At 41.8% G+C, this 14,520-nt stretch overlaps 1 protein-coding gene across 1 annotated transcript in view; it reads left to right on the plus strand.

Moving 5' to 3' along the window:
- LOC117443962 (uncharacterized) overlaps positions 1-11,521 on the plus strand; it is a 12,425-nt gene extending 904 nt beyond the window's left edge. Inside the window, exons 2-7 of the mRNA XM_034079749.2 lie at positions 1-33; positions 795-880; positions 1,294-1,366; positions 2,781-2,895; positions 6,715-6,829; positions 9,592-11,521. The exon at positions 1-33 is cut by the window's left edge and continues 155 nt beyond it. Of these exons, the coding sequence (XP_033935640.1) occupies positions 1-33; positions 795-880; positions 1,294-1,366; positions 2,781-2,895; positions 6,715-6,829; positions 9,592-9,793 (624 nt within the window). The 3' untranslated portion in view covers positions 9,794-11,521. The remainder of the gene's footprint in view (positions 34-794; positions 881-1,293; positions 1,367-2,780; positions 2,896-6,714; positions 6,830-9,591) is intronic.
- Positions 11,522-14,520: the final 2,999 nt, after the last annotated feature.

Here is a 14,520-nt window from a genome sequence, read left to right on the forward strand (position 1 = left end):
CTGGAGCAGCAGGAGAGGAGCGAGAGGTCAAAGGTCAGTGACCAAGAGAGTCAGGGGCCGTTTCTCAATGTCGAGTAAAGCTGCTGCAGAGCCACTGTTTCAAGTATACTACGTCATCGAGTGGCGCCGAAGGACTGTTTAAATGTCCAGCATTCGGCGCCACTCGATGACGTAGTATGCTTGAAATAGTGGCTCTGCAGCAGCTTTACTCGACATTGAGAAACGGCCTCGGTTTCTGTTAGTGGTGTTAATTCTCTAAAGACTACATTTCCCACAATGCTCGGTGTCCTCAAAGACGACTTCCTGTCAGCGTTGCTTATTAAAAATGCAATGTCTGGAACGTCATGCAGACTTTTATGTTTTAGCGTGAATTCCCCATTGCTCTGATTCACTATTAAGCGCAGCAGAGGATCATGGGTAATGTAGTTTTTATAGCTGTTTCGCCAGACAGAGAAAAACTGATTTGAGTTCATTATTGGAGGTTATTTTTAATATTGAATATTGTGATTAAATTGTCTTTACGTCTATGATTATAAAATATTAAAAGTGGACAGGACTTTATAAATATTAACTTCTTCCTCCTTTTTCTACATTAAATATCTTATTATGTTGTTAATCCAGGTGTTCTTGTGTTGTTTTATTATTAATATTCTGTATTTATTTAATTTTACACAGACTAAATAAAACATATAATCTAAATTGAGTGTTTTCACAATATTTTTTTTAACATTTTTCATCCTAATATTGTAATAAATCAATTAAATGATAATGTTGTTATTGTTGTTTACCTGCAGAGGCCGGAGGAGGGCGAGTGGAGAGACGTTTGGGAGGAAGACGAGGAAGATTTAAGGAAGTGCCGTGTCGCTGTCGTGTCGTCACGGTAACACAACAACAACAACAACATATTTTAATTAATTAATATTTTATTCTTTTAATCATATTTTTATTTTCATTTATTCTACAAGGTTTTCCAGGAAGATAAAAGTAATATTAACGTTTAAATACTTGAAATAACTTGTTTTGTTGTTATTAATAACCTTTGTTTTTATTCCTTAAAATGTATTATAATAATACATTTGGTGAATTTATTTCAACATAACTACATTTTGAAGTTCAAAAAACTACAGAAAAAAGAAGAAGAAATCAAATCATTTAGAAAGTTAGGAGAATATTTTCAATTTCAATAAAAAAATGGAATTAATTTCTCTGCTAGTATAATAATAATATAATAATAATAATAGAGGATGACGATAATAGATATAATATTAGCTCCTCGTTGTTTCCTGTTTTAAGATTTCAGCACCACAAAAACCTGCAGCTTTGCTTCGTCAACAACAGCGACAGCGAGGAGGACGAGGAGAAAGAGGTACACAACACGTATTTTAGGGATTGCACAAGAAAATAGCAGCCGCTCAATTTGAAAGACGTAGGAACCAGGTTTCCGTTAGCCGGTAATTACCGTTTTTAGCTGGTAAAATTTATAAAAAACGTAAATTCAAAGCTGACGGTCAAAATGTCTGGTAATAATTAGGGAGGCCTCCGATCGATCGGGCCGCCGGTCATTATCGGCCGATATTCACTCTTAATAGTTTGATCGGTGCTCTCTATAAAGGGCCGATCAGGAGAGCTGCATCTGATCGATATGGACATGAACGCGAGTGAAGTGTAACCGGAGCGAGAGAGAGATCAGATCAGCTGCTGAGTCTGACCGAGACACGCAGCTCTGCATGAATAACCTGAAGCCCCGCCCTCTGTTTAGCGAGCTGCAGGCGCGGCTTGAGAAAACTGACAGGCTGTCAGGAGAGAGAGAGAGGGAGGGAGAGGGAGAGAGAGAGAGAGAGGGAGAGAGAGAGGGAGGGAGAGAGAGAGAGAGAGAGCGAGAGAGAGAGAGATCAGATCAGCTGCTGAGTCTGACCGAGACATGCAGCTCTGCATGATCACCTGAAGCCCCGCCCTCTGTTTAGCGAGCTGCAGGAGCTGCTTGAGAAACTGACTGCTGTGAGAGAGAGCGAGGGAGAGAGGGAGAGAGAGAGCGAGAGAGGGAGGGAGAGGGGAAAAGAGAGGCTCCGTTTCTCCCGTGTTATTATTCAAAGTTGATGTAAACTTCTGAATAATGTACGTTATCTACTACAAGTAGTTTGTTTTAATGTAATAATTATGTTGTTTGTTGTTGTGGAATCATTTATTGAAAAATTAATCTGAATTTTTTTCGATCTGTTACGATTATAAACTGAAGCAATATAAAATGAGCCCGTGAACTGAGTTTTAAACATCAGCATATCTGCTCATAGTCCGGTGATTACCTGCTACGGAAACTCTGCTACACAACTATTATTATTATTATTGAAATATGACACACGGTAAGTTTCAAATTTGTCCGGTAAAATAAAATCTGCCCGGACATTTGACCGTCGAGAAAAAATCCTAGCGGAAACCCTGGTAGGAACATCAGGCTGGACTGCAGCAATGCTTTTCCATTAGCGCGTTAAAGCCGTACTACAGATAACAAACGAGACTTTAATCTGGCATTGTTTTAAACTTCCTAATAATACCTTAAAGCAGATCGTACCGCTTTGGGGGTTTAATAACCATCTGCCTCTCGTGTTTCCTTACGTCTCAGACCTGTGAATATCTCAGAACGGGGACAGCGTTTCTTCAGATCGGCCACTAACGCTCTCTGTGACTGAAGCACGAGCATGAAGGATGCTTCCTCTCGTTGTGACTTTCATCTCCACGTCCTTGGTTGCTGCAGTAACTAAACTAAAGTCACTTTCCGTCAGGTTTCAAAGGGAGCGGGGCAGAATGGATGCCGAGGCGCCGGATTGAAACAGGAAGTGGTGTCGGCTCTGAGGAGGCTGAGGGACGAGCTGCTGGGCCAATCAGAGAGAGGGAGTGGTGAGTCAACACGCATCCTTACTCCAGTGAAAGTAAAGAGGCTTTGAAGTGTACTTCAGTAAAAAGTACCCATAGCTAGCAGCTGCTTTAAAGAGTACCTGACCTCCCTTTATATGAACAGAACAATAATGTCATTGTTAGCTAATGAATGTTTCCATGGTGACCAACGGCAACATGTCAAGGGTTAGGATTAGGGCCACAAGAAGTAGAAAGTACAGGTATTTGAGTTCAACATGTGAGAAGTAGAAAGTACAGGTATTTGAGTTCAACATGTAAGAAGTAGAAAGTACAGGTATTTGGGTTCAACATGTAAGAAGTAGAAAGTACAGGTATTTGAGTTCAACATGTAAGAAGTAGAAAGTACAGGTATTTGAGTTCAACATGTGAGAAGTAGAAAGTACAGGTATTTGAGTTCAACATGTAAGAAGTAGAAAGTACAGGTATTTGAGTTCAACATGTGAGAAGTAGAAAGTACAGGTATTTGGGTTCAACATGAGAGAAGTAGAAAGTACAGGTATTTGAGTTCAACATGTGAGAAGTAGAAAGTACAGGTATTTGAGTTCAACATGTAAGAAGTAGAAAGTACAGGTATTTGAGTTCAACATGTGAGAAGTAGAAAGTACAGGTATTTGGGTTCAACATGTAAGAAGTAGAAAGTACAGGTATTTGAGTTCAACATGAGAGAAGTAGAAAGTACAGGTATTTGAGTTCAACATGTGAGAAGTAGAAAGTACAGGTATTTGAGTTCAACATGAGAGAAGTAGAAAGTACAGGTATTTGAGTTCAACATGTGAGAAGTAGAAAGTACAGGTATTTGAGTTCAACATGTAAGAAGTAGAAAGTACAGGTATTTGAGTTCAACATGTAAGAAGTAGAAAGTACAGGTATTTGAGTTCAACATGTGAGAAGTAGAAAGTACAGGTATTTGAGTTCAACATGTGAGAAGTAGAAAGTACAGGTATTTGAGTTCAACATGAGAGAAGTAGAAAGTACAGGTATTTGAGTTCAACATGTGAGAAGTAGAAAGTACAGGTATTTGAGTTCAACATGTGAGAAGTAGAAAGTACAGGTATTTGAGTTCAACATGAGAGAAGTAGAAAGTACAGGTATTTGAGTTCAACATGTAGAGAAGTAGAAAGTACAGGTATTTGAGTTCAACATGTGAGAAGTAGAAAGTACAGGTATTTGAGTTCAACATGTAAGAAGTAGAAAGTACAGGTATTTGAGTTCAACATGAGAGAAGTAGAAAGTACAGGTATTTGAGTTCAACATGTGAGAAGTAGAAAGTACAGGTATTTGAGTTCAACATGTAAGAAGTAGAAAGTACAGGTATTTGGGTTCAACATGAGAGAAGTAGAAAGTACAGGTATTTGAGTTCAACATGTGAGAAGTAGAAAGTACAGGTATTTGAGTTCAACATGTAAGAAGTAGAAAGTACAGGTATTTGGGTTCAACATGTAAGAAGTAGAAAGTACAGGTATTTGGGTTCAACATGTAAGAAGTAGAAAGTACAAGTATTTGAGTTCAACATGTAAGAAGTAGAAAGTACAGGTATTTGAGTTCAACATGTGAGAAGTAGAAAGTACAGGTATTTGAGTTCAACATGAGAGAAGTAGAAAGTACAGGTATTTGAGTTCAACATGTGAGAAGTAGAAAGTACAGGTATTTGTGTTCAACATGTGAGAAGTAGAAAGTACAGGTATTTGAGTTCAACATGTAAGAAGTAGAAAGTACAGGTATTTGAGTTCAACATGAGAGAAGTAGAAAGTACAGGTATTTGAGTTCAACATGTGAGAAGTAGAAAGTACAGGTATTTGAGTTCAACATGAGAGAAGTAGAAAGTACAGGTATTTGAGTTCAACATGTAAGAAGTAGAAAGTACAGGTATTTGAGTTCAACATGTGAGAAGTAGAAAGTACAGGTATTTGAGTTCAACATGTGAGAAGTAGAAAGTACAGGTATTTGTGTTCAACATGAGAGAAGTAGAAAGTACAGGTATTTGAGTTCAACATGAGAGAAGTAGAAAGTACAGGTATTGAGTTCAACATGTGAGAAGTAGAAAGTACAGGTATTTGAGTTCAACATGTGAGAAGTAGAAAGTACAGGTATTTGAGTTCAACATGTAAGAAGTAGAAAGTACAGGTATTTGAGTTCAACATGTGAGAAGTAGAAAGTACAGGTATTTGAGTTCAACATGTAAGAAGTAGAAAGTACAGGTATTTGAGTTGAACATGTGAGAAGTAGAAAGTACAGGTATTTGAGTTCAACATGTAAGAAGTAGAAAGTACAGGTATTTGAGTTCAACATGTAAGAAGTAGAAAGTACAGGTATTTGTGTTCAACATGTAAGAAGTAGAAAGTACAGGTATTTGAGTTCAACATGTAAGAAGTAGAAAGTACAGGTATTTGGGTTCAACATGAGAGAAGTAGAAAGTACAGGTATTTGAGTTCAACATGTAAGAAGTAGAAAGTACAGGTATTTGAGTTCAACATGTAAGAAGTAGAAAGTACAGGTATTTGTGTTCAACATGTGAGAAGTAGAAAGTACAGGTATTTGGGTTCAACATGTGAGAAGTAGAAAGTTCAGGTATTTGAGTTCAACATGAGAGAAGTAGAAAGTACAGGTATTTGAGTTCAACATGTGAGAAGTAGAAAGTACAGGTATTTGAGTTTAACATGTGAGAAGTAGAAAGTACAGGTATTTGAGTTCAACATGTAAGAAGTAGAAAGTACAGGTATTTGAGTTCAACATGTAAGAAGTAGAAAGTACAGGTATTTGTGTTCAACATGTGAGAAGTAGAAAGTACAGGTATTTGGGTTCAACATGTGAGAAGTAGAAAGTTCAGGTATTTGAGTTCAACATGAGAGAAGTAGAAAGTACAGGTATTTGAGTTCAACATGAGAGAAGTAGAAAGTACAGGTATTTGAGTTCAACATGTAAGAAGTAGAAAGTACAGGTATTTGTGTTCAACATGTAAGAAGTAGAAAGTACAGGTATTTGGGTTCAACATGTAAGAAGTAGAAAGTACAGGTATTTGGGTTCAACATGTAAGAAGTAGAAAGTACAGGTATTTGAGTTCAACATGTAAGAAGTAGAAAGTACAGGTATTTGAGTTCAACATGTAAGAAGTAGAAAGTACAGGTATTTAGCTGACGCTTTTATCCAAAGCGACTTACAATAAGTACATTCGATCAGGTTTCATAGAGCAGACATCCACTGAGAGATGTCAGCTAAACAAGCAGAGATGCGTGCGACGACCTGGGTCTCTGAGCGGGGGAAGGACAGGACTCATTGGGTGTCGTCAGCGTAGCAGTGGTATGAAAAACCATGCGGGCTAATGACTGATCCGAGCGAGTTTGTGTACAAGGAGAAGAGGAGGGGACCAAGAACAGAGCCCTGAGGGACCCCTGTAGTTAACTGACAAGGGTCGGACTCGGACCCTCTCCAAGTGACCCTGTAGGTGCGGTCTTTGAGGGATGAGGTGAGGAGGGAAAGTGCAGAGCCTGAAACTCCAAGTTCTTGGAGAGTGAAGGAGGATCTGATGGTTCACCGTGTCGAATGCAGCAGACAGGTCCAACAGGATGAGGACAGAGGAGAGGGAGGCTGCTTTGGCCGTGTGCAGTTCCTCAGAGACAGCAAGGAGGCCAGTTTCTGTGGAGTGACCTGCCTTTCAAATCTTTCACAATCTTAGTTTATATGCAGACGATATATATAAGCCCCCAGCTATTTACAAAGAGAGAACGTTTCTGGAGGAATGTTAACACTGGCCTGTGTGTGTGTGTGTGTGTGTGTGTGTGTGTGTGTGTGTGTGTCTGTCAGTGTGTGTCCAGCAACTGTGTTTCAGAGAGGAAACATCTGGAGCTTCAGGAGCTGCAGCAGCACTCTGTGACGCAGCTGAGGGGAGAGAGAGACACACTACAGCAGGAAGTCCACGGTACACCACACACACACACACACACACACACACACACACACACACACACACACACACACACACACACACACACACACACACACACACACACACACACACACACACACACACACACACACACACACAGAGTCCCAGCAGCTTCTACTGAAGCCTTCCCCAACTCCGGGGACTCCGGTGGCAGTATACGCCGTGAAGTGGTTTGCAGCCTGCCAGTAAACCCAAATCAGAAGAAGAAGAAGTGACGTCAGCGGCTTCATTTGCCTAATCCTCCCTCAGAGACTTTTTCCGGTGTGAACGCGATCTGTACTTAGTTCGTGAGAACTAGAGAGTGCTGATGAACCTTTGTGGGGAAAGTACTGCGGTGTGAAAGCGCCTTATTACTGTTTTCTAAAAGTCCTCCTTATCTTCCTCTAGTTTCAAAAGTCCAGCTTGTTGTTGTGTCTACCGTCTCTGCAGAATAACAGTAGCAACAAGAACCTGTGGGCTCGCGTGCGCCCCCTGCAGTGCGGCAGAGGTTGTGGCTGCCTCCCCTGGTGCTTTCTCATTGCCGTTGTGTGATGAGACCAGCGAGCCTGAATATCATACGTGAAATAAGTTCTTTAGAGACTATGGATGGCGAGGACACATGTACTAAAGGGATCTACGAACATTACATGTGTGACCTACAGTGAGATGGTGCAGGCATCGCTGAGGGCCGCTTTCCAGCCAGTCTCTGTGGGGTGACGAGAGGCAGAGCTCGTCCCGCCTCACTTCTCATCGCTCCCCGTAGTCGTAGCGGAGCTCGGCACATTTGCTGATTCTGACTATAAGAAGCGATTGGAATCAAACAGAAATCACATTTACACACAGATCAGTGGAGACATTTTATTATTATTTAGTTTTTCTTTTGGTGTTTTGGTTACATTGAAGTATGTCAGGTGAGGCTCTGCCTCCCGTGCCTCCCCTGACTGCACGTCGCTGATGTGTATGTACATGTTTGTATATATATGTACAGTGGGGCAAACAAGTATTTAGTCAGCCACCAATTGTGCAAGTTCTCCCACTTAAAAAGATGAGAGGCCTGTAATGTTCATCCTTCACTTCAACTCTGAGAGACAGGGGGGGGGGGAAAGAATCCAGGAAATCACATTGTCTGATTTTTTAAAGAATTTATTTGCAAATGATGGTGGAAAATAAGGATTTGGTCAATAACAAAAGTTCATCTCAATACTTTGTTATATACCCTTTGTTGGCAACGACAGAGGTCAAACGTTTTCTGTAAGTCTTCACGCGGTGTTCACTGTTGCTGGTACGTTGGCCCGTTCCTCCATGCAGACCTCCTCTAGAGCAGTGATGCTTTGGGGCTGTCGCTGGGCAACACAGACTTTCAACTCCCTCCAAAGATTCTCTATGGGGTTGAGATCTGGAGACTGGCTAGGCCACTCCAGGACCTTGAAATGCTTCTTACGAAGCCACTCCTTCGTTGCCCGGGCGGTGTGTTTGGGATCATTGTCATGCTGAAAGACCCAGCCACGTTTCATCTTCAATGCCCTTGCTGATGGAAGGAGGTTGTCACTCAAAGTCTCACGATACATGGCCCCATTCACTCTTTCCTCTCCACGGATCAGTCGTCCTGGTCCCTTTGCAGAAAGCCCCAAAGCATGATGGTCCCACCCCCGTGTCTCACAGCAGGTGGTCTTTGGATGCAGCTCAGCATTCTTTCTCCTCCAAACACGTCCAGTTTCATCTGACCAGATGACATTCTCCCAATCCTCTTCTGGATCATCTAAATGCTCTCTAGCACCCTTCAGACGGGCCTGGACATGTACTGGCTTCAGCAGGGGGACACGTCTGGCACTGCAGGGTTTGAGTCCCTGGCGGCGTAGTGTGTTACTGATGGTAGCCGTTGTTACTTTGGTCCCAGCTCTCTGCAGGTCATGGACTCGGTCCCCCCGTGTGGGTCTGGATCTTTGCTCACCGTTCTTGTCACTTTGACCCCACAGGGGGAGATCTTGCGTGGAGCCCCAGATCGAGGGAGATTATCAGTGGTCTTGTATGTCTTCCTTTTTCTAATAATTGCCCCCACAGTTGATTTCTTCACACCAAGCTGCTTACCTGTTGCAGATGCAGTCTTCCCAGCCTGGTGCAGGTCTACCATTTTGTTTCTGGTGTCCTTTGACAGCTCTTTGGTCTTGGCCATAGTGGAGTTTGGAGTGTGACTGTTTGAGGTTGTGGACAGGTGTCTTTTATACTGATAACGAGTTCAAACAGGTGCCATTAATACAGTTAACGAGTGGAGGACAGAGGAGGCTCTTAAAGAAGAAGGTACAGGTCTGTGAGAGCCAGACGTCTTGTTTGTTTGGAGGAGACCAAATACTTATTTTACCAAGTAATTCATTACAAATCCTACAATGTGATTTCCTGGATTCTTTCCCCCATCCTGTCTCTCATAGTTGAAGTGTACCGAGGATGAACATTACAGGCCTCTCATCTTTCTAAGTGGGAGAACTTGCACAATTGGTGGCTGACTAAATACTTTTTTCCCCACTGTATATATGTGTGCGTGTTTAAGTAGATACACGTGTACATGTGTAGATATTTGTCATTTCAAAAAAACCCTATTGTACTTTTTCGTTTTTTTTTTTTGAAACATTTTATTCCGCATTTAATTTCCGGGTCTCTAAAGGGATATGATTCGTGACCCCAAATACAGAATATAGAAAAAGAAACGCATCGTCCCCGCAGGACTCGCTTTGACCCTTTGTTTCCCGTTTCCTCTGCAGCTCTGAGCTCTCAGCTGGTTTCTCTGCTGCTGGTTCGAGACCAGCTGAGGACGAAGCAGGACGCCATGCTGCTGGACGTCCAGGACCTCACCTGACCCACAACCAGCTGACCCAGAGGTCACCTGACCCAGAACCAGGACCTCACCTGACCCAGAACCAGGTTCCATTCTACGAGGACACCCAGCCAATAACGGACCTGTAGGATGTATTTAACTTCTGACCCTCAGAGGAACGAGCGGAGGAACTCTTGGACTAACAGCATGAAGGAAACGGACTCTGACTCCGAGCCGAATATGAGCCGAAGTTAGAGAAGAGTCCAAACCAAGGTTCTGAAACATGTGGTAGTGGTTTATCTTTAGAACCGGGAAGATGTGTTTCAGACGCTGTGAACTGAATGATCCTGATCATGCTTCACTGAGAACAACAACTCAGTAGGAAATCTACAGGAGAGTTAGCTTCCGTTAGCGGTTAGCAGCTAACGTTAGCGGTTAGCAGCTAACGGAGCTACATCGTAATACAGTTTTTTATCGTGGTGTTTCATCGGTTTTGGTATTGACTACTAAACTCGTGGGTTTTGTGACATCCGATATCTCGTTAGTGACCGACAGCAGGTTGACAGGAAACAAAGGATTTAGTTTAAGACCTGAAGGAGAGCCAGCATCATGATGCAGTCAAGCTCTCGTGGTGTTTTAACGGTTTTGGTATCGACTACTAATCGACTACGACTACTGTGACATCCGATATCTGGTTAGTGAGCGACAGCAGGTGGATAGGAAATGAAGGAACAAAGATGTAACTCAAACACGACGCTGGAGAAACAGCTTCTGGATTTTAACCTCTGAGAGTTTTCAGATCCGTCGTTCTAGGTTTGGGTTCTGGGAATTCAGAGCAGACGTCCAGAAGGGAAGAGGAGGAGCTTCTGTCCGCGGCTAAATGCTAACGAGAGGGGGAAATGCTCCGAAGTCAAACCCTCCTGCACCATGTTAGTGGAAGAAGGATTAGGACGAACATATTTAATACATGTATGTGCAAATAAGGGATTCTAACTTATCTTATTTAATTTTAACGTGTTTATTATTTGTTATTATAATAAGGGAACATTACACTCAAGACAAGAGCTATTTAACTCAGATTTAAGATTTTATATTCTGCTATTTGTCCTCCAGGGTTTTGCTTTGTGACTAGCTAGCTTAGCATGCGAGCTAGCTTAGCATGCGAGCTAGCTGCGTTTTCTGTCCGTGACTCTGTCTCGTCTTCCTCGTATGTCTGCCATAACGGCGTCTTATCTTGAAGAAAAACTGTTCACTCCTTTCAGTCCATGTTCTCCTCCGGCATGTCTCGAATATCCGTCTGTTTCCACTTCTCAATGTCAATCTTTATTTATTCATATAGCACATTTAAAACCGCCTCCGCTGACAAAGCGCTGTACAGGGAACACATCGCACAGAGACTCACACGATAGCAGCACAATAACTAGAAACACAACAACATGGAGAAATGTCTCGTGTTGGAAGCCAGAGCAAAGAGGTTTTAGCAGAGATTTAAAAGACATTATTCATTTAACAAACAAAAAGATATATGCTTTTATTTTTGACATTTTCGATGTATATATAAATTAAGATAAAAAACATAAACAAAACTTATAAATTGGATATTTTGATTTTAAGTTTGGGAGAAATTAAACTCAGCCGGTTTTTTACAATCTATATTATGAAATGGTGGAATTTCTCAGTGTGTGTGTGTGTGTGTGTGTTTCTGTGTGTGTGCGTGTGAGTGTGTGTGGCCTTCTGTTAGTGTGTTTCTGTGTGTGTGTCTCTGTGTGTGTGTGTGTGTGTGTGGCCTCCTGTGTGTGTGTGTCTGTGTGTGTTTCTGTGTGTGTGTGTTTCTGTGTGTGTGTGTGTGCGCGTGTGTGTGCGTGTGTGGTGTTGTGTGTGTGTGTGTGTTTCTGTGTGTGTGTGTGTGTGTTTCTGTGTGTGTGTGTGTGTGTGTGTGTGTGTTTCTGTGTGTGTGTGTGTGTGTGTGTGTGTGTGTGTGTGTTTCTGTGTGTGTGTGTGTGTGTGTGTGTTTCTGTGTGTGTGTGTGTGTGTGTGTGTGTTTCTGTGTGTGTGTGTGTGTGTGTGTGTGTGTGTGTGTGTGTGTGTGTGTGTGTGTGTGTGTGTGTGTGTGTGTGTGTGTGTGTGTGTACTTCAGGTCAGAAGCTCGTGAGGAATAAAAAGGGAATAATCCACTTACACGTTAAATATTGAAACCTTGTTTATTATTATTTGTTAAAGATGTATATTCTTTTCACGGCATCTTGATATTTAGATACTTTAATCTGCAGTTTATCTCACAGAGAAAGTATATTTTGATATTTCATTTGATTGTATAATGTGAGATAAAGAGCTGGATTTGAAATGTGTTGTTGATATTTTTATATTTAGAGTCGCATTGAAATGATTTAAGACGGATATCTCCGCATCTCATTGGGACTCAAAGAGTGTTTAGTATTTAGAGGTGCATTTTTAATGTAAATACAAATAATAACAAAGGTATTTGTACGTGAAACATTAAGTTATATATTTTGATGTATTATATATATATTTTTTTCCTGGCGTCTCCTTTAAGTTAAAACAGAGGATCAATCAGGAGAGACTGGTTTTCATTTAACAACATATATTTATTGCCCAAAATACACAGATATTTTTCTTAATTATTGATTCATTTAATATTGTAGTTTTTTTCTCTTAAAACTTTAATTATTTTTTCAACACATTTTGACTTTTTAATCCACATTTCTTCATTTCTTAGTGATTTTATTCGCTTTCTCACAGAAAATATTCCCGTTTAATTTTGACTTTAATTCTTTTTTTAGCTCAAATGTTTTACTTTTTTGCCTTGAATAAACTTTAACATTAATTATTACAATCCTTATTTAATAAATGTGTATGTGTGTGTGTGTGTGTGTGTGTGTGTGAGAGAGAGAGTGTGTGTGTGTGTGTGTGTGTGTTGACACACAGCTGTGCTCTGTTTGTGTTGCTGTGCATGCACACTTACATGTTCAAACACACCACAGTGCTTTGTCTCTCACACACATACACACACACACACACACACACACACACACACACACACACACACACACACACACACACACACACACACACACACTTACATGTTCAAACACACCACAGTGCTTTGTCTCACACACACACACACGCGCACGCGCGCGCACACACACACACACACACTTACATGTTCAAACACACCACAGTGCTTTGTCTCTCTCTCACACACACACGCGCACGCACACACACGCGCGCGCACGCACGCACACACACACACACACACACACACACACACACACACACACACACACACACACACACACACACACACACACACACACACACACACACACACACACACACACACACACACACACACACACACACACACACACACACCACACACACACACACACACACACACACACACACACACACACACTCTCGCTCCAGTAGCAGCGCAGCAGCAGCTCCCGACAGGAGGTGAGTAGTAAATCCGTTATTCAGAACATTGTGTTTCTTTAATTGTGTTATTAATAAATGTAAAAGTACACATTTGATCCAGAGCTTTATATTAACTTCACCTTGATGCAACCTTTAGCATTATCAAGTGTTTCAAAGTGTGAACGCTGATGCTGTTTATCATCCGGTGAGCATTTAGGTTAAAGCATTAATGTGGCTACACATGAAAGACAGTCAATATAAATAAATATAAATGTCAAAACAAGACAATAAAGTTTAATACGTAAATCAACTGGTTTTATTATTAAAAACTATATTTTGAATTCTTTGAAATGCATTTCTTTCCATTTTAATTCTTTATATATTCAATAATAGCGACTTCATTATCTGTCTTTACTTATTTCAGGTTTTATTTCATATCGTTTAATAGCTAGTTTTCGGCCGTTCCTCAGCATCGAGCCGACGGATGCACAGACGACCCATCGGAGCAGATGAACACAGATAAAGCAGATCAAGTTGAACGTGTTTCTCTAAACATAAATCTGAGGCCTTGAGCCGTGTTTCTGAAGTCAACCCTGCTGCTATTCAAAGATCCTCTGCAGTCCTGGGTTGGGTTTCGTTCCTGCGGTTCTGACTGAATGCACGCTGATCAATTATTTACAGACTGAGCTGAAGGTCAGAGGAACACCGAGACCCTCGAGAAGAAACGCTTCAGAACTGCAGCGAGGAAGAGGAAGAGGACGAGGAACAGGACGAGGAAGAGGACGAGGACGAGAACGAGGACGAGGAAGAGGAACAGGACGAGGACGAGGAAGAGGACGAGGAACAGGACGAGGACGAGGAACAGGACGAGGACGAGGAAGGTACGTCTGAATACGACACCTTTTCTTATGCACATGTCGGTGATGCTCAGGCTTCCAACTGGAGACTCTGGAACAGGACAGCGGAACCCAAGAGGAACCGATCCAGCATCATATTCTCAATGAACAGAACATAAAGCAGACAGCAGGTGATACGAGAAGAGACATTACGTTTGCTTTATGTTCGGATATCAGCTGAGGATCTGTTCGGATCCGCTTTCAGTCGTGTTGTTCCGGGACCTGAACGTCCTGAAGGAAGGGGGTGGTGGTGGTTGTGACCAGGTTACGGTATCTAACGAAGCTGTATCCTCTATCTCGCAACGTGAGTTAAAGTAAGACATAGTTGTGATGGCTTTAAAGTGGAGACAGACGTCCGTACAGGACAGATGGACCAACGAGGATCACATCCAGCAGCGAGGAGTCCACGCTTCAGGAGACATGTCCCGTCATCTTCTCAGTAAGCGGTGACGGAGCAGACGGCAGGTCAGACTGGACTTGGAAAAGGCAGGAAACCATGTTGTTGTTGTTTTCTGTTTAGGGTCAGAGTCTCTAAGTTCGGG

Source organism: Pseudochaenichthys georgianus, unplaced genomic scaffold (genome assembly GCF_902827115.2).
Source record: "Pseudochaenichthys georgianus unplaced genomic scaffold, fPseGeo1.2 scaffold_713_arrow_ctg1, whole genome shotgun sequence".
Taxonomy (NCBI): Eukaryota; Metazoa; Chordata; class Actinopteri; order Perciformes; family Channichthyidae; genus Pseudochaenichthys; species Pseudochaenichthys georgianus.